At 41.3% G+C, this 22,971-nt stretch overlaps 1 protein-coding gene across 8 annotated transcripts in view; it reads right to left on the bottom strand.

The window, feature by feature from the left end:
- The window catches only part of sdr16c5a (short chain dehydrogenase/reductase family 16C, member 5a), a 34,447-nt gene that overhangs the window by 2,285 nt on the left and 9,191 nt on the right, over positions 1-22,971 (bottom strand). For 2 of the 8 annotated variants that reach the window (XM_029453049.1, XM_029453052.1), the window contains exons 5-7: positions 21,969-22,113; positions 16,454-16,579; positions 12,038-13,022 (exon numbers count right to left, since the gene is read on the bottom strand). In XM_029453049.1, coding sequence (XP_029308909.1) covers positions 12,920-13,022; positions 16,454-16,579; positions 21,969-22,113 — 374 coding nt within the window. In that variant the 3' untranslated portion in view covers positions 12,038-12,919. Of the gene's footprint in view, positions 1-12,037; positions 13,023-14,193; positions 14,550-16,453; positions 16,580-21,968; positions 22,114-22,971 lie in introns of those variants that run through there. The other 6 variants (XR_003833833.1, XR_003833834.1, XM_029453051.1 and 3 more) reach the window with 6 other exon arrangements.

Genomic DNA, 22,971 nt, shown 5'->3' with positions numbered 1-22,971 from the left:
CTTTTCTTTTTTAAAGAGTGGCCTTTTATTGTGACCAGGCCAGGCCCCTGTGTGGTAATCCTGCTGTTTAATGTCTCACTTGTCAGATGGATGGATTATCAGGTGCTCACTGATTTGTGCCCAAAATGTAAACTTGGGAAAATGGGAGTAAAAACAAAAGTGTTGCATTCATTTTTTTTAAAGAGATTAAACTACAAATAATTCAAACAAATGAGTGGAAATCCTTTTTAACTTAAAGTGACAGCCCTATTTCAAAGAGAGGTATCCTCTCTGTTTTGGCATTATGACTATGGCAGACATAACACAGGCACAGTGTCAGTGCATAGGTTGCTACTTAGCTATATGCAAAAATACTCTCCAGTCAAATTCACACAAATAATGCAAGTTTGCCTTACCACACATTATACTGAGACTCAACAGCAGCACAAACTACAGCCTCCAAAACCTTCACAGTGATACACAGCATCTACACTAACTGCACAATACCATGACTGAGGATATTAGATGTTCTCCATACATTTTTATTGGACCTTATACACACAGCACTTACATGCATGGTGCTCATCTTTTTCATTTCTGTATCATGTATATTTATAAAAATTATCCTATACTGCAATTCTTTGCTTTGATGCCCTAAGTATAAACTATTTGTCCCCTAAATTAAATAGCGTTTATATGATGGATATATTTCATTAGGAGTGCAATGATGCTCTTAGTCTGGACATAGTCTCATTAGTGTTATTTGTTAGAAAGGTATGATTTGCAGAACAACGATCATATATTTCTGTCATTATGGTCAGCGATCTTACTGGCGGATCAGAAGTCCTCTAACACTATGGAAGAATACTACATTTCTTTAAAAACAGACAAACATTCCAGGGGCCAAAAATATATATAAAGTTCCTAATGGAACAACGATTTTGTGCTAATGTTAAATCATTTGTTAGAACAAAGATGCATCCCTGCATCTCTTCCTAAGTGTTAGCAGCTTTTGGATGACTAACAATGAAACTTTTGTCTCCAAAGAGGCAGCAGAGACAAGGCTGGAGAATACAACAACATGTTATTAAAAGCTTGACTACAAAGGCTTTTATGTAAACTGAGCAGAGGAGACAGGCAAGACACTATCTCCATTTGTGTGAGCTGTGTTCCAGAGACGAAAAGCTTTCTAATGGAGAATAATGGCTCCGTGCTCAGACAAATGGACCGGAGAAAGAAAAGAAGGCTGCCAGAAGACTGCAGTATGCTCTGTCAGCACAGGGCAGAAGACAACACACCTGTTTTATCACCAGGGGCAAGTGATGGCACTGATTTACACTTGGACTGTTACTTTGTGGGAAATGTAGGCACCACGAAGTAGCCTACCTGACTCTGAAAAATATCAATCAATATGTTTACATGTCCACACAGTGAACATTGATTGATCCATTCAAACGTCTCTCTCTGCTGTCTTCTCCTGGTGTTTCTATTCAAACCACCGGGTAACCGGGGCAACGGCTGCACGCCTCATCTTTTAAACCAATGTGGCCAAACACCTCCAGAGTTTAGATTCCAACACAGGTGGCAGTCATTTTAACATGAAGATGTCGGAGGTAAAACAGTCAAATCTAACTTGAAAAAAATACACCATGCAAAAAACTAGATCACATTTTAAATAGGGCTGTCAAGCGATTAAAAAAATGAATCTAATTAATTACAAGCTTTGGGATTAATTAATCTAAATTAATCGCATATATCAATATTTGCTGTGAGAAGCATTTCAAAATATTCAAATAGATTTTGGAAGATGAGTGAATCAATAAGTAGCATTATAAACTGGTCAACATGTCTTTTATTTCAATACGCTTTCTCCAATATCTTGTTTTACACAATTATCTTAGACAACACAGACCAACAGTTTGACATAAAGTGCAATTTCAAATCTGGCATAACATCTTTCATTGCACAATAAACAATATGTTTAAAAGTTGTGTAATTTGACACCATGTGTAAAGCCTCCGTTAGCCCCCTGTCCTCTACCACCTGCAGTCCATTGCAATACATTTCCTGATGGAGTTGTTAATGTGTCTCAGGTAGATCGACTCATGCTGCGTCTGAACGCTTGATCGAGAGATGACCAGACATGCGGTGCTAGCTAGCTCTGAGCGCTTTGCGTTGAGGTGATATTTCAGGCTTGAAGTTCTCCGATGGTTCGAACATTCTTTGCTGCAGGAATCTCACAGAACGGAGCATCAACAGTTACATCTGGGAGTTTATTAAATGTAAACTTTCCATTTACTGGGCCAAGTAACGTTTTCCATCCGCTTCATCTAAGGGGCATTCATTTTTTTGTCGCGTCATTTTTTCTGTGATTAATTAATCTAAATTAACGCTCTAATTTGACAGCTCTAATTTGAAATTCTAATTTCATTGTATTTATGGTACCTCGTGGATTGCCCATGCAGTGGTCTTCTGCTCTTGTCGGTGTATTTAAGATGCTGTATAGTCATCATTATTTCATATTTGAAACTCTGCACACTACAGTTTAAGGACGAGGAATGAACCAATGCAACCTGCCACACTCATTTATCATTAGTCAGTGCATTACATCCTTACAAGAAGCACTCTAACAAATCAATAATCCTTTAAAGCAGTCAGGTTAGTTTCATGACAACCCGACTCTGTAGAACAGAAGAGGCTCCTCTGCTATTCACTGGCATAATTGAACCAGTTAATGGCTATTCAGATCATTTTAGTCAAACTAATCCCTAATCAACTATTTCCAAGTCTTACTGGGAAAAAAACAACTGAGAATTAAGGGATCCACATTTCTAATGGAGCTTACCCGTCTCCCAACTCCTTAGCTAATGTAGCATCAGCATTATCACTATATGTGGACAGCTGATTGGCTTACATGTAAAACAAGGAACCATGAGACTGAATAACAATGGGGTACTTTTTATTTTAGGGGCACTTTTGACCACTGTATCAAAATCAAGTGCAATAATTTAGTGGGCTGATTTGTAATTCAAACACAAGCTGGATACAAAATGCAGTGCAATGAAAATGCCCCATTAGCATGTGATGATGTTCATTCTCTTCGCTGTCCCAACATCTACAAATGCACTTGAGCATCGTCATATTAAACCATCAAACGGACCGAGACAGGAAGTATGTGTCTGAACTTCTAAAACAATATTGCAATTTTTCAAAAAGCACTGAATTTCAAATAAAGGACTGTTTTACTTGGACTCTACAATAACAAACAAAAGGCAAACCTTTCACATCCTAAAAATGTGCTGTATGTCAGTATTTTCAAATATTCTTCTGCCCTTCCATCCATCAAATTCCAAATCCAGTAAAAAGAAAAAAAGACCAGGGATCACAGTACAAAGCTCTGCTATAAAAGGTCAGTCATATTAGAGTGGATAGCAATTAGCAGCAATGTGATCTATAAAAGAGCTGTGCTCAGTAAGTCGAGGGGAACAAACACAGACTCACTGATCAGATGAAAGCAACAGCAGTCACAGTCGGCAGGAAGATGACTGACACACTAAATGACACGAAAGCATACAGGAGCACAAACTGAATTCTGATTTCACATGGAAGCTTTAAGCCATTATCACAAATACACAATAAATAAATAAATACATAAAACCGTTTAAGCCACTAACTGCAAGTCAAAATCAACTACAGAATATGAGAGTATCAAAAGATTATCAATAATCTTTAATTAACATTGTTATTTGGGCTTCATCAGGTTCAACCCTGCAGATTGAGTTATTTTGAACTATTGGCCAAACAAACTAAATAACTGTTGCTTAGAAAATGATGAGACAACACATTAAAGGGAAAGTCTTCATTAAAGGGTGGCGCATAAACGTTTAACATGTTTAACACACACACACACACACACACACACACACACACACACACACACACACACACACACACACACACACACACTGTATTCCATAGTTTGTTCAATGTTATCTAACTCTTCAGATATGAATCAAAGGCAGAACTGTGTTTGTGTTATGTAACAGTGTATTTGTATGTAACTTTTATAGTTAAAAAAATGTCAGAAGGGAATTTTGGCCCCCGGCCTCTTCACATTATCAAATCTGGCCCTCGTTTGGACACCCCTGATTTAGACCCTCGTAGAGTTCTGTGACAACCTACGACAAACAGAATCATTTGTCTTGTTGAACTGAGGACATTGGTATGCACCTTAGACCACAGATGTGCATAAACAAGATGTCAAGATAAGAGAAGAGATCGAAAGAACCCAAGGGTGACCACAACCTGTCCCAAATACACCAAGGGATCGTTCAATCTAACTAACGTAATTCAGAGCGAGGAGAGCAGTGTCATATCACCAGCTAACAAAGGACTGGAGGTCCAAACAAAAAAAAATTATTTCATTTTTCATGAACGCCACAGTTCAGTCTCCATTTGCCTCATTAAACACATTTTTTGAAGCGCCGTGGTAGCTGAAAGGTTAAAGAGCATGTCACACTCCCTCTTTTTTCTCCGTCCTTCAAACTTCATGCTCAGTTTGTTTGTAACTTTCTGACAAAACTTGACAAATCTAGATAGCATTAAGATAGTACAGTACAGCAGGTTTAAAACGTTAAACAGCAGGTACACTGTACAATTCCTCAACATGCTGCTTTACCACAGACCACTACTGGCATCACTGTGTTCTGTTTTGTCCCCCCAACACAAAATATTTTAACTCTCCTTCAACGTTTTATGTAGTAACATTTCAGAAACTCATCTCTCCACAGCCTCACGTCAGCACCATCAGATTGTCTTTATTACAATAATAAAGGGCTGTGAAGCACAGAACAAGCCTGTGATGGTAGTTAAACATGGTTTTATCTACATTATATCATAATCTATGAAAAATATGCTGTACTGCCACACTGGTTCAGTAGGGAGTCACTCTCAAGTGTCACCGCTGACGAGGCACGTTTATAAGGTTGGCGCTTACAGCCAAGACTTTTAAGTGTGAGCACGATACCGACAACGATCAATACACTGATGACAATGAACCAGAGTTTATCTTTAACTGACATTATACCCTGGCTAACCACCATCCACCAGTGGCAGGGCCATGCTGTGGTATTGACAGTGTACGGTACAAAGGCTCATTCTGCAGGGATGAATTGCTATTTCTGGACATTAGCAGTAACAGCTCTACAGAGTCATTATCCAGCTGTTTTATGCATACACCTGCACATAAAACAGCAATCCATTAATGAAATCACATCATCGTAGGCGGTCAGAATGTGTAACTGTGTTCAACAAGAGCTGAAAAGCAGCTCCTGGCAGGAACATTATCATGCTTCATAAGTTGGCTCTAGACTGAGACCCACTGCCATAAAGACACCCAGTGTCTCCATAAAAGTGATGCGTGTTGATGGCTGTAGAAAAGGCAGCTTGAGGCTTGTGCTGTTTGACTAAAGGTCATAAACACTGAGTATATAGAGCAGCCAGCTGATTTATTTCTTATATTATGTTGTTTCTGCTGTTTGTCTGTACTCAGTCAAGCTCTGAAGGTGGAGACATTTGAAAATGTATCACCCCAGATGGGCTCAGGTTTGCAGCAAATGTGTTCCCACAGCCACTCCCTTGTTTTATTGATCTGTTTATCAACTCGTATGTCAATGTGTGGGAAACATGCAGGTAGAATATTTACAGTTGTACTCCTGCAATGAGGTTGCAGCTTCAGAGCACTGACTGTCAGGCAGCACTGTGGCTGAGCTGCCTGCATCCCACTGTACAACAAACTGACAGACAGAAATATAAACACCTGGCAAAGTACTCAGACATTCCCCGTCCACTACAACATATGTACCAGGGAGACACACCGTTATTTATTATCTGGGTAGGTTGCTTTTAATTTCCTGTTCATGTCCTTTCTCTGTTTATGTCCCCTATTCAAAGCCCCTGCTTGTGATAAGACTGTATAAATATATTAAATTGAACTCTAAATGTGTGTAAAGATGATGAAGCAAACAAATGGAGGGCATCTGACTTAATGGAAATGCTTTTAGAAGTGAAGTGAACATTGAAAAAGGTCCACACTGCCCTGACAGCAGGTGAATCACTGCCCACTGATGAAGTCACATACAATGTCCACTCGGGTTACATTTCCTTATTTATCAACACTGCCTACACAGTTGTGTTGTAACTGTGCTCATGAGTGCTTGAAAGCAGAATGTGGGATTTATCAGTTTGTAGTGATGCTTGAGAATGTGAGTCAATATCAGCAGGCACAGGGTCCACCAGGCTTTTTCACTTTCACTGTGAGTGAAAAGCAAAGACTGCAGATACAGAACGCAACTGAAGAAAGGCTTTACTTAGATGATGACCTCAAAAGCCTGTTTTCTGCTAATACCAAAGGGCAGAGGAATGCCTTTGATATCTGTAACCTCTCTGCAATACGTTGACATGCTAAGCCAGGAGAGATGTGGTATTTATTACTGATGGATGAGAGAAGTGTCTTTGCCGTTCTCCTGATCCATGTATAGATACAGTCAACACAACTCAACACTGCCTGATGCTTTGTTCACATTAAAATACTATAAAAGGGAAGGCTGCCAGACTCTATACTGGTGGAATTAGTGGTGTGGAAGTGAACATTATACTGAATTATTCAGGAGAACACGTACACATGGAAACATATGTGCATTTGCATTGATTGTGGGACAGCAGAAATAAAAAATAATGCTGGTCAATAACATAATAAGCCTTTTCCAAATAAAGGCCTACTTGGTCCTTGCTACTTGATCAACTTTTAAATACATCTTTAAGCATATCAAATAACATTGATTTTACATACAGTATATACATAATGGTTACATGCATGCATGCACATACATACATACATGCATGCACATACACATAAAACTAGTCTAACGTGTATCTTATTTATTTAAAGTTAAAGTGGCCTGCAACAATCTGTGACAAACTTTCTTCATCAGATCCTCGACTTTCAGAAGATCAGGCTCCCAGCTGCTAGCACTTTCCCTGGAACTCATGTATTGCCCAAAGGCTCTGACATCACACTGCAGCCACATCTCTATACATTACATAGTCCTTGTCACTGTATTTAAAAAGCTCCAAACAACATCCAGAAAGATTTCAATGTTTTGCAGCCAATGCCCTTATAGTAAAATGGGATGCTCATCATTAATGTTGATAGACAATAATAATAGAAAATTGTATTTATAGGCACACTTTTCATTTGAGTAAACAAAATTCAAAGTGCTACAGAGTAAAAATGATGAGCAGAATATACATATAAAAAAATAAAACATTTGGTGGACAGACAAGGCAACAGATGGATGGTTAAAAGTCTAGCAAAATGCTCTGTTAAAAAGATGGGTTTTTAGGCCTGTTTTAAAAGCATCCACAGTCTGTGGTGTCCTCAGATGCCCAGGGAGAGAATTCCACAGTCTGGGAGCGGTGGAGCAGAAGGCGGAAGGTTAGCCTTTCCAGAACGGAGGTTTTTTGTGGAGGTTTGTGGGGTTAGTAGTTCTCTGAGGTAGGATGGAGCATTTCCGTGAATGCACTGATGATTTTATAATCAATCCCGAGTGAGACCGGGAGCCAGTACCGTGCTTTGAGGATGGGTGTGATGTGTTCATACTTTCGCACTCTCATCAGGATCCCAGCAGCGCTGTTTTGGATGTATTGCAGCTTCTGGATAAAAGCATGGACAAGCTTTTCAGCATCTGACAGAGTGAGTGTGGGGCGGAGTTTGGCAATGTTTTTGAGGTGGTAGAAGGAGTTCTTGCATGTTTGCTTGATGTGGGCCTCAAAGGTCAGGTGAGGATCCATTTTAACACCCAGATTGGTGACTGTTGATGAGAGTGGAATGTTCTGACCGGAGAAGGTGATGCAGGTTATGGAGGAGGACTGGACCTGATGTGGGGTGCCAACTAGAAGGGCTTCGGTTTTAGAGCGGTTTAATTGGAGGAAGTTGTGCTTCATCCGCACCTTAATCTCCTCCAGGCAGGTGGTTAATGTGGATGATGGCAGAGGTGCAGCGGGGGTTGGGTTAGTTCTGATGTAGAGTTGTGTGTCATCAGCATAGCAATGGAAAGATATTCCTTGCCGGTTGATGACACGACCAAGGGGGGACATGAAAATGGTGAAAAGGGTGGGGCCGAGGACAGATCCTTGAGGGACACCTCAGGTGACAGAGTGTATTTGTGATTTTGCCACTGCCAAAGTGACATGCTCAGTCCTCCCAGTAAGATATGAGGTGAACCAGTTTAGGGCCGAGTGAGAGAGTCTGATTGTGGAGTGAAGACGTGGAGGAGGATGTCATGATCAACGGTATCAAATGCTGCAGTTAGATCAAGGACGATGAGGAGTGATGGAGATCTGGCATCAGCTGTCATCAGCAGATCGTTGGTGACCCTAACCAGGGCAGTTTCTGTACTGTGGCCAGGGCGGAAACCAGACTGGAATTATTCAAGGAGGTTATTGAAGTTGAGATGGTCCTGAATCTGAGTGGCAACTACTTTTTCCAGCACCTTGGATAGAAATGGCAGGTTGGAGATGGGTCTGTAGTTGGCAAGGACATCTGGGTCTAAGGTGGGTTTTTTGAGGAGTGGTTTGATGAGAGCAGTTTTTAAAGGGGATGGAACATGACCAGACTGGAGGGAGTGGTTTAACACTGTAGTGATCAGGGGACTTATGGCACAAATGTTAGATTTGACCAGGGCTGTGGGAAAGGGGTCCAGAGCACAGATGGAGGGTTTCATCTTTTTGATGATGGCCTCAACCTCTAGCTACGAGAAGTCATTGAAGCGGCAAAGAGGCTGGGTAGGTCAAGGCTGGGGGTTGACAGTCGGGACTGGCAGAGCAGCGGAGTTGGAGAGGAGAGAGCGGATGGTATCTACTTTTTTTCTAAAGAATGCAATGAAATTATCACACTGCTCCTTTGCAGTGTCTTGGTGTAAGGGAGTTTGAGGTTTGAGGAGATGATTTATTGTGGAAAAAAATAGCTTGGAGTTGCCAGGGCTGATTGTTGATCGGTATGCCTGTCTGTGAACAGTGAGTCCTGAAGCCTTGAGGCGCCGCTCAAGGACACGCCCCGCTGTCTTCATCTTCCGCAGATCGCAGATGTACCAGGGTGCTGAGCGTGAGAAGGTGACTGTTCTGGTTTTGACAGGGGCGTGGCGATCCAGGAGACTGCTGAGATATTTGTTGTAAAAGTCCACAGATTCATTGACTGATGTGAGATTTATAGAGGAGAGATGCTGGAGATCCGAGGTCATGGTTGATGTTTTTCAGATTTATGAAATGGATTTGATGCTTGGGTTTGGTGTAGGGAAGCAGGAGAGGCAGATCCATTGTGATGGCCTTGTGATCGGACACACTCAGATGGTAAACCGATAGATTAAGGATGGGGGCAGAGTTTGTGATGACTAGGTCAAGTGTGTGGGGACATCAACATGTTGAACGAGGTTGAGGCAGTCCAGAAGGTGTAGGAACTCTGCTGCATAGTGACAGGATGGGGTGTCAACGTGAATATTTATATCTCCAAGTATTATAATATTGCCAGAAGTAGTGCAGAGTGTAGTCAGAAGGTCGTGCACCTCTGGGATGAAAGCTGAGTTGGGTTTCGGTGGTCGGTAGATGAAAAGTATTGTCAGGAGGAAGGGGGGGGGGGTTTACATTTAAATCCAAGGCATTCAAATGAGGATAGTACAGGAAGAGGCATGGGGGACAGTTTCAGTTATTTTCTGTATTATTGCTAAGCCGCCACCACGGCCAGTGCTGCGAGCCTTTTCTAGGTAGCTGTAGCCAGGGGGACAGACTTCATTTAGGGCAGAGCAAACCTCTGGCTGTTGCCACGTTTCCGTAAGGCACATAAAGTCTGTTCCCTTGTCCATGACACATCTTGTATGAAAGATGATTTGTTGGTTAGTGATTGTGCATTAAAAAGTTCTATTTTGACTCTGGATCAAATGGTGGATTTCTGTAGGGTCCAGAGTAGACTGAAATCCACTCCACGTTTTCTGCTCTGCTCAGTGTGTAGCGATCTCGGGGTGTTTCCCGTGCTACTAACACCGAGAGCATCAGTCCTCTGATGACGCGCCAGACATGCGACAGTGGTCCAGATGGAAGGAATGGTTGACACAGACAGGCCAGGCTGGTGGTAAACAAACTTTTTACGGGAGCCTCTGTGAGTGTAACGAGGTCTGCGTAGGAGTCCAAGTTGTTTGATGGCTGAGATGCACGTTGGAGCTGTGTAGTTGTTGAGACTCAGCAGTTGCAGGATGGAATACGTGCGGTGAGGTTCATGGCTGGGGAGGCACTGACTCTTTCAATCAGATTTACAAATATATGAACCCAACTGAGTAGCTTATTCACCATTTTTTTGGCAGCATGACCATTTTTTCACTGTGGTTTTATGTCACATCAGCAAGACTAAATATGTTACACACATACATTACATACATTAACTGGACTATGGAAAGTCAGGACTCATAATAAAAGTGTCTGTAAACATTATATTGGCGACATACAGAGAGATAGCAACAGGCACGTGCCAAATGCATGCGCTCAACCTAGTTTGCGAAGGATTGCGCAATCCAAGGTGAGGCTCAGCTCGTCACTGCCTCAGCTTGCATCTCTCCTGTATCGGAACAGAGGATACGCAAATTCAGCGATTTTGACTATAAAAGTGATCAAAATTATTGGAATCATACAGAAAATGCAGTTATAGCATGGACCAGTGGACAAATATACATTTATATTTATTTTATTGTTATTTGTTTTTTTACTTTTCATGATGACAGGGGAGGCTCTGCCTTCACTGACCGCACGTCCCTGCTTGGACATCATGCCAGTTGCCGCAGGTTTTAGGCTGGGGCTAGCCGTTAGCCATGGACAGAGATGGAGAACTGTTAGGCAAGGCAAGATGGTGATCCGTAGCATGGCAGGAGGAGATTAAGCAGGGCGAAGCAGTCTGTGTCCATGCAGCAGTTTAGCCGGCAAGCTAGTTGACGGCTAGCTGTGGAGGCAGCGGTCCTAGCCAACAAGGGCTAATTACACCGGGACAGCTGAAAGGCTGATAGGAAAGGGATACCTCACAGTAGCGATGGTGTAACAATGGTGGATGTATTGTGGCCCACTGGCAACAGGAAGCTGACCGTAGGGAGCTGACTAGCTCGTTGCCAGCTAGCGTTAGTTGTCCGGGAGCTATCGATAGCAGAGGAAAGTGCCAGCAATAGGTAGCAGCGTTTATCCAAACACTGTTTGTAATTCAGTAGAATCCAAGTAGAAATGCAGTCAGCAGAAGATATAAGTTAGACAAATTCACTTCATTCTGAATGGAAAGGTCAAAAGGTCACCAGACTTAAAGCTGGGGATCATGATCAAGGCAGATTGACTGCTGCAGTGAGAGAAAGATTGTAGCAACTCCATACAAATTATGAATCATATTTGGTGTCAATTTCACTATCATGACAGTAAGACAGAATCATTGTTGTGAAGAGGAGTTTCAGTGGATCAGTTGGAGGTTCAGTACCTTGGTCAGGGGCACCTCAACAGTAGTTGCCAGCAGCAACAAAGGGAGAGTCTTTTCAAGAAGCCGGTGACCACTCAGTAACAAGTTACAACAACATGTCACCAGTTGAAGTTATGAAATGACAGAATCATTACAAAACGTGCATTGAATAGTCACCTCAAGGATCCTACACAAAGCCTCAGGGATAGTAAGCCTACTCAGTGTTTCCCCTAGGTTTACTGCTTTGGGGGGGTGCTGTGGTCCGTGCGACATTTAGTTCCCTCCTCTCCAATCCTCCGCTCTGTCTTTGACTGTGTGTGTGTGTGTGTGTGTGTGGAGCGAAGCCCCGCCCTTCGCAAAACAGAGTGGAGGAGAGAATGTGAATGCGCAAAGTGGACAGTACACACTGAAACGTGCACATAAATTACCATGCACCCCTACCATTGTCTACCATTGGCAGTGCCCTCCCAAGACAATGGTAGGGGAAACACTGCTTTATTATAAAAACACACAGAATTCAGATTCAGGACAAAATAGACAATCTTTATTTAACACTTTCAATATCTTCATTTTTCAGGGACAATTAACCAACACGGCAGAACAATTAGGCACATTTTCAGTGCTTAAAGCTTTACTTACGTCAAGTCACTCAGAATATGAGTGTCAATGGAATAAAGTTTTTTTTCTATCAAAAAGTTGTACAAGCTTTTAGTCAAACCAGAGTCATGATGACACATGACCTGGAGCTACTCTGTCTGTAGAGTCCTGATGACACATGACCTGGAGCTACTCTGTCTGTAGAGTCCTGATGACACATGACCTGGAGCTACTCTGTCTGTAGAGTCCTGATGACACATGACCTGGAGCTACTCTCCAGAGACTGTTGAAGAACATCATCAGGACCCGGCTGAGCACAAGCTAACAATAAAATACCTGCAATATGTTTGCAGTCACTAATATACTAAAAAGACACTTGCTCAGTTTGTCTGTGAATGACATCACAAACAGGTTTGGCGTCTCTGGGTAAGTCTTGTTTGTGTTTTGCACACTAAACTGTGAAAGAAAAAGCTTGCTGTCAGCTCTGTTCTATAGTAAATCAATAGAGAACAATAATCCTTGTGAAAAGCTCTCCTAAGGCTGTAATAGTGCTGCATGCTAAAGCCGCACTGACCTCCACAGTACATTAGTGCTAGAGGATAAGACTTAATGTGCTTGATGCACTTCCTGTACAGTATTTGTGCCACTGACACACACACACACACACACACACACACACACACACACACACACACACACACACACACACACACACACACACACACACACACACACACACACACACACACACACACACACACACACACACACACACACACACACACACACGCACACACGCTGAATGTGCTAGTGCAATTTGTAGTGCCGACTGGTGATACTGTGGCAGTCTACTTCGACTGACAATCCCAGGTAAGAGCCGAGGAGGGAGTAAAGTTTCCACTGTAGAACACTGAGAAGCATGATGAAAGGACAGGAGGAGGCCAGGGGAGAAAGGTAGAAAATATTCAGCTTCTTTCACAGATGCAGGCAGTGCATTCAGCATTTTAATTCATCAATACACTGTATATTTGTCCAACTGACTGATAGCAGTATGTAGAGCAAAACTCAGAGGAGCGGTGCGTCACTTAAATGAGCTGGTCCAGCTTAAGAAGGTCAGCCCACCTTAAGTGAGCCGGAGCTGCTGTTGTCTCTAGCTTTGGGGCTAACCCCCATCAATTCAATCAGCAGGTGGTTCACAAGACACAGTCGCTTTGCCTGGGTCTTGAGTTGTATTCACCGATAAATATTAAAATGGCTTTGTTTACAGTTATAACGTTACTGCTACTTACCAAACACACTCTCTCTCTATATATCGCTAGCTCGGGTACCGACACATCAGTGGGCTGAACGGAGATGACTTGGGTTGCATAAAATCATGTGGCTATAAAATGACAGCGTCATGTATGGTGCAGTGTTTCACCGCGGGCGTGGCCCCATGAACAAAAAAGGCAATAAGAGCAATTTACAAATGTAATCGACGCAAAAGATGTATAGATGACGGAAATGAACACTCAACATAATACAGTTCATTCAGGTGACTTTACATTACACCTAGCTGTCCAAGGCAACTTACAATAAGTGCAAACAATCATGATGATAAAACTCAGAACAGTAAGAATCTTGCAAGTATATTAGCTTCAATAGGTGAAATAATTTAAAGTACCGTACAAAAGCTTCAAATATGCCAAACCAATGTAAGTGCTACATACAGAAATAAGACTTTATTTTTTTGGCCAGGGTGCTGTTGAAACAGGTGAGTTTTCAGAAGACTGTCTGCTATCCTGACATCAATGGGGAGCTCATTCCACCATTTTGGAGCCAGGATAGCAAACAGGCGGGTTTTGTTTGAGGGGAATTTGGGTCCTACTCGCAGTGAGGGAATAGCGAGCCAATTGGATGATGCAGAGAAAAGTGAGCGAGCTGGGGTGTATGGTTTGATCATGGCCTGTATGTAGGAAGGGGCTGATCCATTCACAGCACGGTCGGCCAGCACCAGAGTCTTGAAGCAGATTCGGGCAGCCACTGGTAACCAGTGAAGGGAGCGGAGTATTGTGGGAGAACTTGGGTAGGTTGAAGACCAGTCGTGTTGCTGCATTCTGGATGAGCTGTAGAGGTCGGATGGCACATGCAGGCAGTCCAGCCAGGAGAGAGTTGCAGTAGTCAAGGTGTGAGCTGACAAGAGCCTGGACAAGAACCAAGAAGCAGGATCAATCTGAACAGACAGTTGGCCGTCCAGTGCCACACCCATTACAGGTAATTTAGCAGACGCTCTTATGCAAAGCTTACAGTAAACTAACTACAGGGACAGTCAACTCAGGGTTAAGTACCTTGCTCAGGGGCACAATGGTGGCAGCCCTGGTATTGAACTCACAACCATCTGTGTTATATTTGGAAGGCGTACCACTAGACCATCAACACCACCCAGATTTCTTGTATTCTGCTTTGGGGAAACAACAGAGGTGGCAATGTTGATAGTAAGGAGAGCCATTCCCCGGAAGAAAAAGCAGTTTGGCCTTGTTGAGGTGGAGTTTCAAGTGGTGTGAGGACATTCACTGAGATATGTCAAAGATTCATGCCTCCACCTGGGTTTCAGATGTGGGAAGAGCGAATCAGTTGAGTGTCATCTGTGTAGCTGTGATAGGAGAAGCAATGAGAGTGAATGTCAGAGCCAAGTAAGACCAAGGAAGAGGAAGGAAGGAAGGAAGGAAGGAAGGAAGATTGCGTGCGCGTGCAAGGCGCGTTTTCAATTTAGTTCTCCCCTCTCCTTTCTTCCGCTCTGTAGGTGTGTGCGCACGTGTGTGTGTCAGCTGCGAAGCCCCGCCCTTCGCAAAACGGAGCGAAGGAGAGAATGTGAATGCGCAAAGTAGACAGTGCACACTGAAACGTGCACATAAATTAGATCAATAGCATAAGCGTTTAGTTTATTTAATAAAAGAGCACCTGACCATATTTTTTTTTTTAATTCGAGAAAGAAAAAAAACACTTTGAATTTCAGGCCAAGACAATGGTAGGGGAAACACTGCATATGAATACAATGTTTCAACAATGAAGCACAAAAACACACCTTAAGAGAGTTCTATAAAACAGGTAAATTACATTGAGGTAAAATTGTACATTGTAAAAGACAATTTGTTACACGTTTGTTACAATTGTAGTTGTTGAGGTGATAACGTTTTCAAAATGACTTTTACAATTACAATTTTGCCATGTTAATTTTCAAATGTATGTTTGGGCCTATGTTTTATAGAACACTCTCCTTGTGGCTGCCATTTATGGGAAAATGATTGCTAGTAAAATAATGTTTTTATTTATAAGTAATTCTGTATTCACACTATCAACTTTGACAGCATGTAGTTCTCATTACAGATGGGGGAGCTGCAAAAAAGCAAAGCTAGCTTTCTCAGCAGAGTAGTTACAGCTCATGTCACATTACCGCTTTACTTTACTTTGACACTGGAAGTATTTTTCTAATTAAAGACTCCAAAGTCAAGAGGAATGAATAGCCAATGGCATTAGTCTCTAATGAATTCTCGAACAAAGATGGGAAAGTCTGCAGTGAAGCAATCAAGATTTCTCCATCTCGTCTCCAGATAAGATGGTACCAAGCTCTTCCTCAGACCTGTCACGGACTTAGTCCTCCTTCTCTACGACTACAAGAGCAATTAGTAACTTACGTAAACTATATACTGACAGTTTTTTTATCTCTGTTAATTATGATTACTAAGTTTGATGTGGAATATGAGTATTCTGATGAGGATTGATCATGCATATTAGAATGGCACCATGCTAGCTGCAGGCTACCGGTAGGCTACACTGTGTTGTCTGTCGGTTTGTTTTTACTTCGGACTTGAGCAGGTAGACGGGATGGAGAGAATCGCTGATTGATTGCGATAATGGAAATGGAAAGCTCTTTTAAATAGATTTTTCCATTTAAAATGTGGTACAACAGGGATCTTGGCTCCTTTTGAAAGTGACCATTACAAACCCAGCATTAACATCCTGAGAGCAAGCAGATGATTTGGCCTCTCCCACTATTAAACTCTGTTTCTGTGATGACATTAAGCTTTTAGAATCTGACAACAGTAGTGTGGTGAATCAGTGTTTGACATGCTAGCAGCCTTTCTAAATCTATTACCTTAGTGTGAGCATGACTTAGAAAAAATGACAGGCACTAGATTTCAAGACTTGACATAAAGGTTGGGAGACTAAAAGAAAGGAGAAATTATGGACACACTTAAGTTCTAAAATGTCTCTATTGACTCAGTAGATATCAACAATGAGCTGTGTATGCAGAGAGATAAGTGTAACTTCAGTGCAGTTATAGAAAATGTAGACACTAACTTCTTAAGTGCAGTGATGAGGTACATGCTCTTGGGCAGGAGCAGGAAGACCTGGTCTGTGAGCACAGCATCAATGATCTTCTTGGCTACATAGTTAGGATCCAGGATTGGCAGCAGTCTTGGCCACCTGATAAACACAAGAAAAATGATTAGGACATAAAAATACAACCCCTAACAGCACTGAACCACTTACCAAGACATTTTAATCCATTAAGCAGGTCAATGTTTTTTTTAGGATGTTTCGTGTTTATGTTAAAAAGGGTACAGATGTGAGATGTAGAAAGTGACAGGTGAGGCATAAAGCATGTGTCCTGGTGCCTTCAGGGGGCTGTTGGGTGATGAAGAGAGAGAGACGGAAATAAAGATGGACACTATTCTCCAAACACATTTAAAACCTGACCACAGGACATCTGGAAGGGGACCACAATGGACACACAGAGTGTGTGTGTGTGTGTAAAAAAAGAAAGGCACTGTCAGTCCAATGTCTGCCAATATAAGTGTCACCGGAGAGGCCTCAGGGTAGTGGCTCCTCTTGTCCATGTGTCCATTTGTCTGTGTCGTGAGAGCTAGGTAAAGTTTGTGTTTCGTATGTCATAAACAAAAGAAGGAATTAGACAATTCATGTCTTTCTACTGAAGATGTAAAACACCTCAGAAATGTATCGTTTAATTTCTTTTTAAAAAGACTGCTCGCTGTAGCTTTCAACACTGGTTGGCTGGTTTGGGTTTTTATCTGTCGACGATAAAAACAAACAAAAAAAAAAACAAACAAACAGACTTATCCTTTAATGTTCAAGACATGTAGCTACAATCTGAAGTTAGACCTGTGCAGCAGGACTTTTGAAATCTTGATTAATATTTGTTTTTATTGGAACATTTAGGCCAAGGAGAGGGAATGCCTTTCACATGCCATTTTGTACATTGAATGCAGCAAGTTGTAAACACAATATATAACCATCTCATACGGTTGCAATGGCTAACATGTAGTTGCGTCCGCCTGGTATACTCTTTTAATTGGTTTGGTCGCTACAAATTTTCCTTAAATAAATAACTGTCTAAATGTGCCACTATTTTCACCAGCTATTCTCTAACTCCGTCTGTCTGCTGTTTGCTGCTGAGCAGGCAGAGCACAGTATAATACTTATAGTACTTATACTGCTGGAAACACAGTTGATGAGAGTAGTGGGACTCAACCAAAACAGTACAAATGCTAAACTTAACAATGAGCTGAAAGAGGCTAAAAAGTCTTGTAGATCTGAGGTGAACTGTACAGTATGGAGATAATTCTCATCATACAAGCAACACTTTTCACATCATAAATAGGTACTGACAGTAATAGTCAGTGATGCATGTTAACAAACATTAACTCATTAATTACTAGGGGTGTGGCGGTACACACAAGTCGCAGTTTGGTTGGAGCAGCTGAAAAATAAAATTAAAAAAAAGCTTACGGATCCGTTTGTTTTCATTTATTTTGAACAGACAGTAGTGCAAGTGTCAAGGACACACGCAATCCTCCTGCTGGAGACTAAGGAAGAATTTAGCATGATATCAAAAATCCATGTCCATGCCCCAGATAAAGGAATGTCTTGAGAAAACAGAAGGAAGAATGAAGGAAATAGAGTCAGAAATCCGCTTAAATGATGACAGAGGTCGCTCCGCTACCTTGAAAAACAGATGCAGAGATAAAAGGCAAGATGCAAGGACTTGCAAAACAATATTCCGATTTACAAAGTGCCTGAAGGAAATGAGGGTTAGGATACTCAAGAGTTTGTGAAGGAGATTTCGATACAAACTCTTAAACACCTGAACTGAAGATAGAAAGAGTGCACAGATCTCTGATAGCTGAACTAAGAGAGACAGACAGAGTTAGGGCTGCTGATTATGCTTTATTTTAAGTAACATAGTGAGTTGTATAGTGCCAACATGACACGTGAGGACACTTTTACTTTAGCTTAAATCGCACTTCTGGCAATGCTCCCCGAGAGTGACAGCTATACCTCTCTGCCCATGAAACCCCGGCAGCACGTTACAATTTATGTTAGACAGCCTGCTGGAGAGTTGGAAGTGAATAGGGAACTGCTAACGTTTGTTTTATTGTGTTTTATATTCCTTGATAAATATTTCAAGCTCATAATATTTTGGTAGATGGATCTATGTTTTATATAACACTTACAAAAACTAGGACCAGTATATTAACAGTGACAATGTGACAAACTGTTTTAGTTGTAATATAAATGGTCTTAATAACAAAATGTTCAATAATTGAATACAGGAAACGGAAAATGAAACGGGTCAAACAGGTGTGTAGTCCTTCTTGTCAAAAGTGGAGCTATTTTATTATATAAAAGTGTTTATTTTACTGAAGAAAAGGAAATTGCAGATGACCAGAGCAGATATCTCATGGTTATGGGGTCAATTGGAAGAATAGATTAAATAGATCTGCACCCAATAAGACAGCCCTAACTTCTTGAAACACAAAGAGTCACTCTTGGCTGGTAATGCCAAAGGAATTATTATTCTGGTTGGAGATTTTAATTGTGTACTTCCCTGCAGACAGTGGACGCATTTCGAAAAACTCGAAATCACTGGACGCAATGAAACAATAATTTGAATGTATACAGTAGATGCGTGATGTTTCCATCAACCCAGGCAGAAAGACTTTACTTTTAAGTCAGGGGTCCATGGTTGTTATTCTCAGACAGATTCATTTTGTATTTCCAAGCAAGATATTAACAAGGTTGAATCTGGTAATATTCAACCAGTAACCATCTCAGATCATGGACTTGCAACTCTTCAATTAATAACTAAGATCACACACACACACACACACACACACACACACACACACACACACACACACACACACACACACACACACACACACACACACACACACACACACACACACACACACACACACACACACACACACACACACACACACACACACACACACACACACACACACACACACACACACACACACACACACACTAACCATCCAGAGCTCTCAGGTCATCTGGGTCGAGTCTGCTTTCTGTCAAAACAGTTTTTACGCCCCATATATCTGGAACAAACTGCAGGTCCACTGATGCTCTCACTTCTTCTAAATAAAGGCTTAAGACTTATAGGTTTTCCACTGCCTTTTATTAAATCAAATAATTATTCATATCTTACACTGCACTGTAACTTTTATTCTGTACCAGTCTTATTCCATTTTAGCTTGTATTTATTTTCTTGGCTCTTGAATGACTGACTTGAATTTTAAATTGTGACCTTACACAATTACCTTATTTGCTGATCATATCTTACTATATACCACAAACATCTTAGACACAGTTCCAATATAACAAGGGTGGGTACAGATTGAACAAACTAGGCTTCAAGAGGCTCGACTTCAACTAATAATATTCTTTGGTGAAGCACATTGGGGGAAAAATGAAGATTGGAAACAATTGGATTACAAACTGGACTGGTCAGATAACTCTGCTGCTCTGTTTAAGAAGGGACAGAGCAGCTTTATCTGCTGAGGAGACTGAGGTCTTTTGGAGTGCAGGGGGCTCCTTAAGACCTTCTTTGACTCTGTGGTGGCATCTGCTATCTTTTATAGAGTGGTCTGCTGGGGCAGCAGCATCTCGGCTGCTGAGAGGAAGAGACAGTTTTTCTGCAATTATCACTGTCATGTGCAATACTCACTTTTACAACTTTTTATCAACGACTTTGTACTTATACTACTTTTATTCTATTTAATTATTGTGTACTCGCTACTTTACATCATATGGTCTTTTGCTGTAACAAGGTACATTTCCCCGTAGTGGGACTAATAAAGGATTTCTGATTCTGATTAAAAATACATTTAATGTGTCGGAAAATGTACGGGGAAAGGGGGAGGGCCAAGTCCAATATTTAAGGGACATACCAATAGCAGATAATACAGATTATTGACATCTTTGTGTAGTGGTGGCTTTAAAAGTTGGTGGACTTGGGCCTGGCTACAATTAATCATATAATAGAAGGAGATCATTTGAAATCTTTGCGTTTCCTTTAAAAGACCGGTTTAGATATTTTCAAATAATAAATGATGTAGTGTCTCACAGCGAATGGAAAGCAATTAAGGGAACTCCAACAGGTGTGGACCGGTACTTTCTCAACATAATAGAAAATATTATTGTGGAAACAAAGCAAATATCCTATATTTATAATACTTCACAATTAGATGATTCAGGAGATACCTCTTATATTAAAGAAAATGGGAGTTTACAAACAGTGCTATGTGGAGGTAGTTTGACCTCGACTGCTAAGATTACGTATTTTGTTCACCTAACACATTAGACTACGAAATTGAAATAAAAAGTTTACGAGGCTACAAATGAAGCAAATATTAAATAATGCCTTTGCTCTCTTTTGTTTTTGTATTGTTATCCTACTGCTCCATTTCATGCTCCATAAAAATGTAACACTTTATTTTTCTCTCAGTACCTCTCCTTTTCTGTACTTAATTTCCTTGATTATTTTTGGTTCCAGTGTCTTCCCTTGGAGGTCGTTAGCTTTCAGGGCTGTCATTACAAATAAGACTTTGTTCCTAATTGACATAAAGGATGTTTTTCACCTCCTCTTTACTCCTCCTCCTCCACTCCTCCACTCTGCCCTTACAAGTCAGTCAGTCAATCTGACAGCAGTCTTCTAAACACTGGCCATGACAGCCAGGCTATGAAACAGCCCAGTCAGCACTGCTTAGTGGCACTCTGTATTGGCTGTTATACTCCGACAAACGCATACACACCTCAATAGAGAAGATAATCTATAGGAAGCTTTCAACACAGGCTATGTTATACTAAAGCCAAGGATTGAAAATGATCAGAGAAAGGGAGACATTTTATCCATTTGAATGATTCCCTATATGACATGGTATTTGTACAAAAAGAAAAAGACAGGAGAAAACAAAGAAAGGTAAAAGGACAGTGAGATCAGAGCAGAGAAAATAATGTGAGCGATGGAGAGAACTTGTGTGATTGGTTCATTTAAGCAGTGCACAGCTAAGGTGATGTGATAATAGCCTATCATTTGAAGCCATCAGAGTGATCCAAACAGAACATTATAGACTTTGTGATAAATAAAAAGTTTATGAAATGCGTTTGTACGGTGTTTGGATGGACGCAACTACCAACAGACAGATGTATTGACTGACGGACATACCAACTCACTGACGTACGTGCAGAGATCTACTTACTGACTGACGTAAATACCTACTCTCTTACAGACGGATGTATTGACAAACTGACAGATCAACTCACTGACGGATGGAGGCACCTCCGTACTGACGGACGTACCTAAATACTGACGGACGGACGGACGTACCTGTGTACTGATGGACGAACCTACGTACTGACATTCTGATGGATGGACGAATGTAGTAACGAAAACCTGAAAACATAACGCCTTCGGCCACAGCTCTTGACGGCATAGACTTGTAGAAATTTAACAGTCAAAAGAAAATCATGTCAAGAGACCTACTTAGTTTGACATCCATCGAACATTCCAGTGTTGATGAAGTACGGGCACACAATGGTTGTCTTCACGCCATCTTTCCCAGTGGCCAGAAGCTCCAGACCCACAGACTCTGCAAAACCTACGGCTGCAAACTTACTGGCACAGTAGTCTGCAGAAAGAAAAGGAAGAAAGCATGAGCATTTTAAAAGCATTGTATCCCTAAAACCCAGAAATAGACTTGCTCACTTTGTGATACACAACCACATGCTCCCTTAAAAGTCAGTAAGAAAAAAGGCCACACTTAGATTTTCAGGACAATTGGCAAATGGTTGATCGAATGACCATTTTATAGGAAAGTGATGATTCTCCAAATCCATGGTTCAGACCTATCTTTATTTGTGCGTGAAAATAAACAGATTTTTTTTCCATTGCTGACAACTGACTTTGTCCATCAGTAAACTTACTAATTGAAGTGCAAGGTTTATTAGCAGCCATCCTGAGAGCCCTGCCTCGTGACGTACAGAGAGCTCAACACGCAGCGTTTGAGGTGGGTATGTGTGGGTGTGTTTGTGGGTGGGTGGGGATTGTGTCCAAAGCTCTGTTTTCCACATCCACACTGACAAACACAAACATGAGGCCAGCCTGTTAAGATTATGGAAAACTATTCTTTCTGTTCTGAACAGCCCAGAGGGTCTGCATGACATCAAATGAGTCATCTGTCCATGTCTGCACCTTCACATGCAGCACAACACTGTACGCAGCCACCCTACCCAATGTACCAGATTTTAGTTTAAGGTTTGCCAAGGATTATTCTATAAATCAGCCTTTTGGTAAAAACTTTGGCAATCAAACCCATTTTAGGTTTAAAAAATAATAATCACGGAACACAGGGGTAACTTATAACTAACAGAATACGCAACATTTGACCAAAAGTGATATTTAAGTAGGCCTGAAGTCAAACACTAACGTGTTGAGTGTCTCTTTTTCTGGTCAGGTCGTACATATCGCTCATCTTCTAGTCTACGGG

The sequence above is a fragment of the Cottoperca gobio genome, chromosome 17 (genome assembly GCF_900634415.1).
Source record: "Cottoperca gobio chromosome 17, fCotGob3.1, whole genome shotgun sequence".
Classification (NCBI taxonomy): domain Eukaryota; kingdom Metazoa; phylum Chordata; class Actinopteri; order Perciformes; family Bovichtidae; genus Cottoperca; species Cottoperca gobio.
The sequence above is the reverse complement of the archived record's forward strand: the minus strand, read 5'-3'. Positions and strand labels throughout refer to the sequence as shown.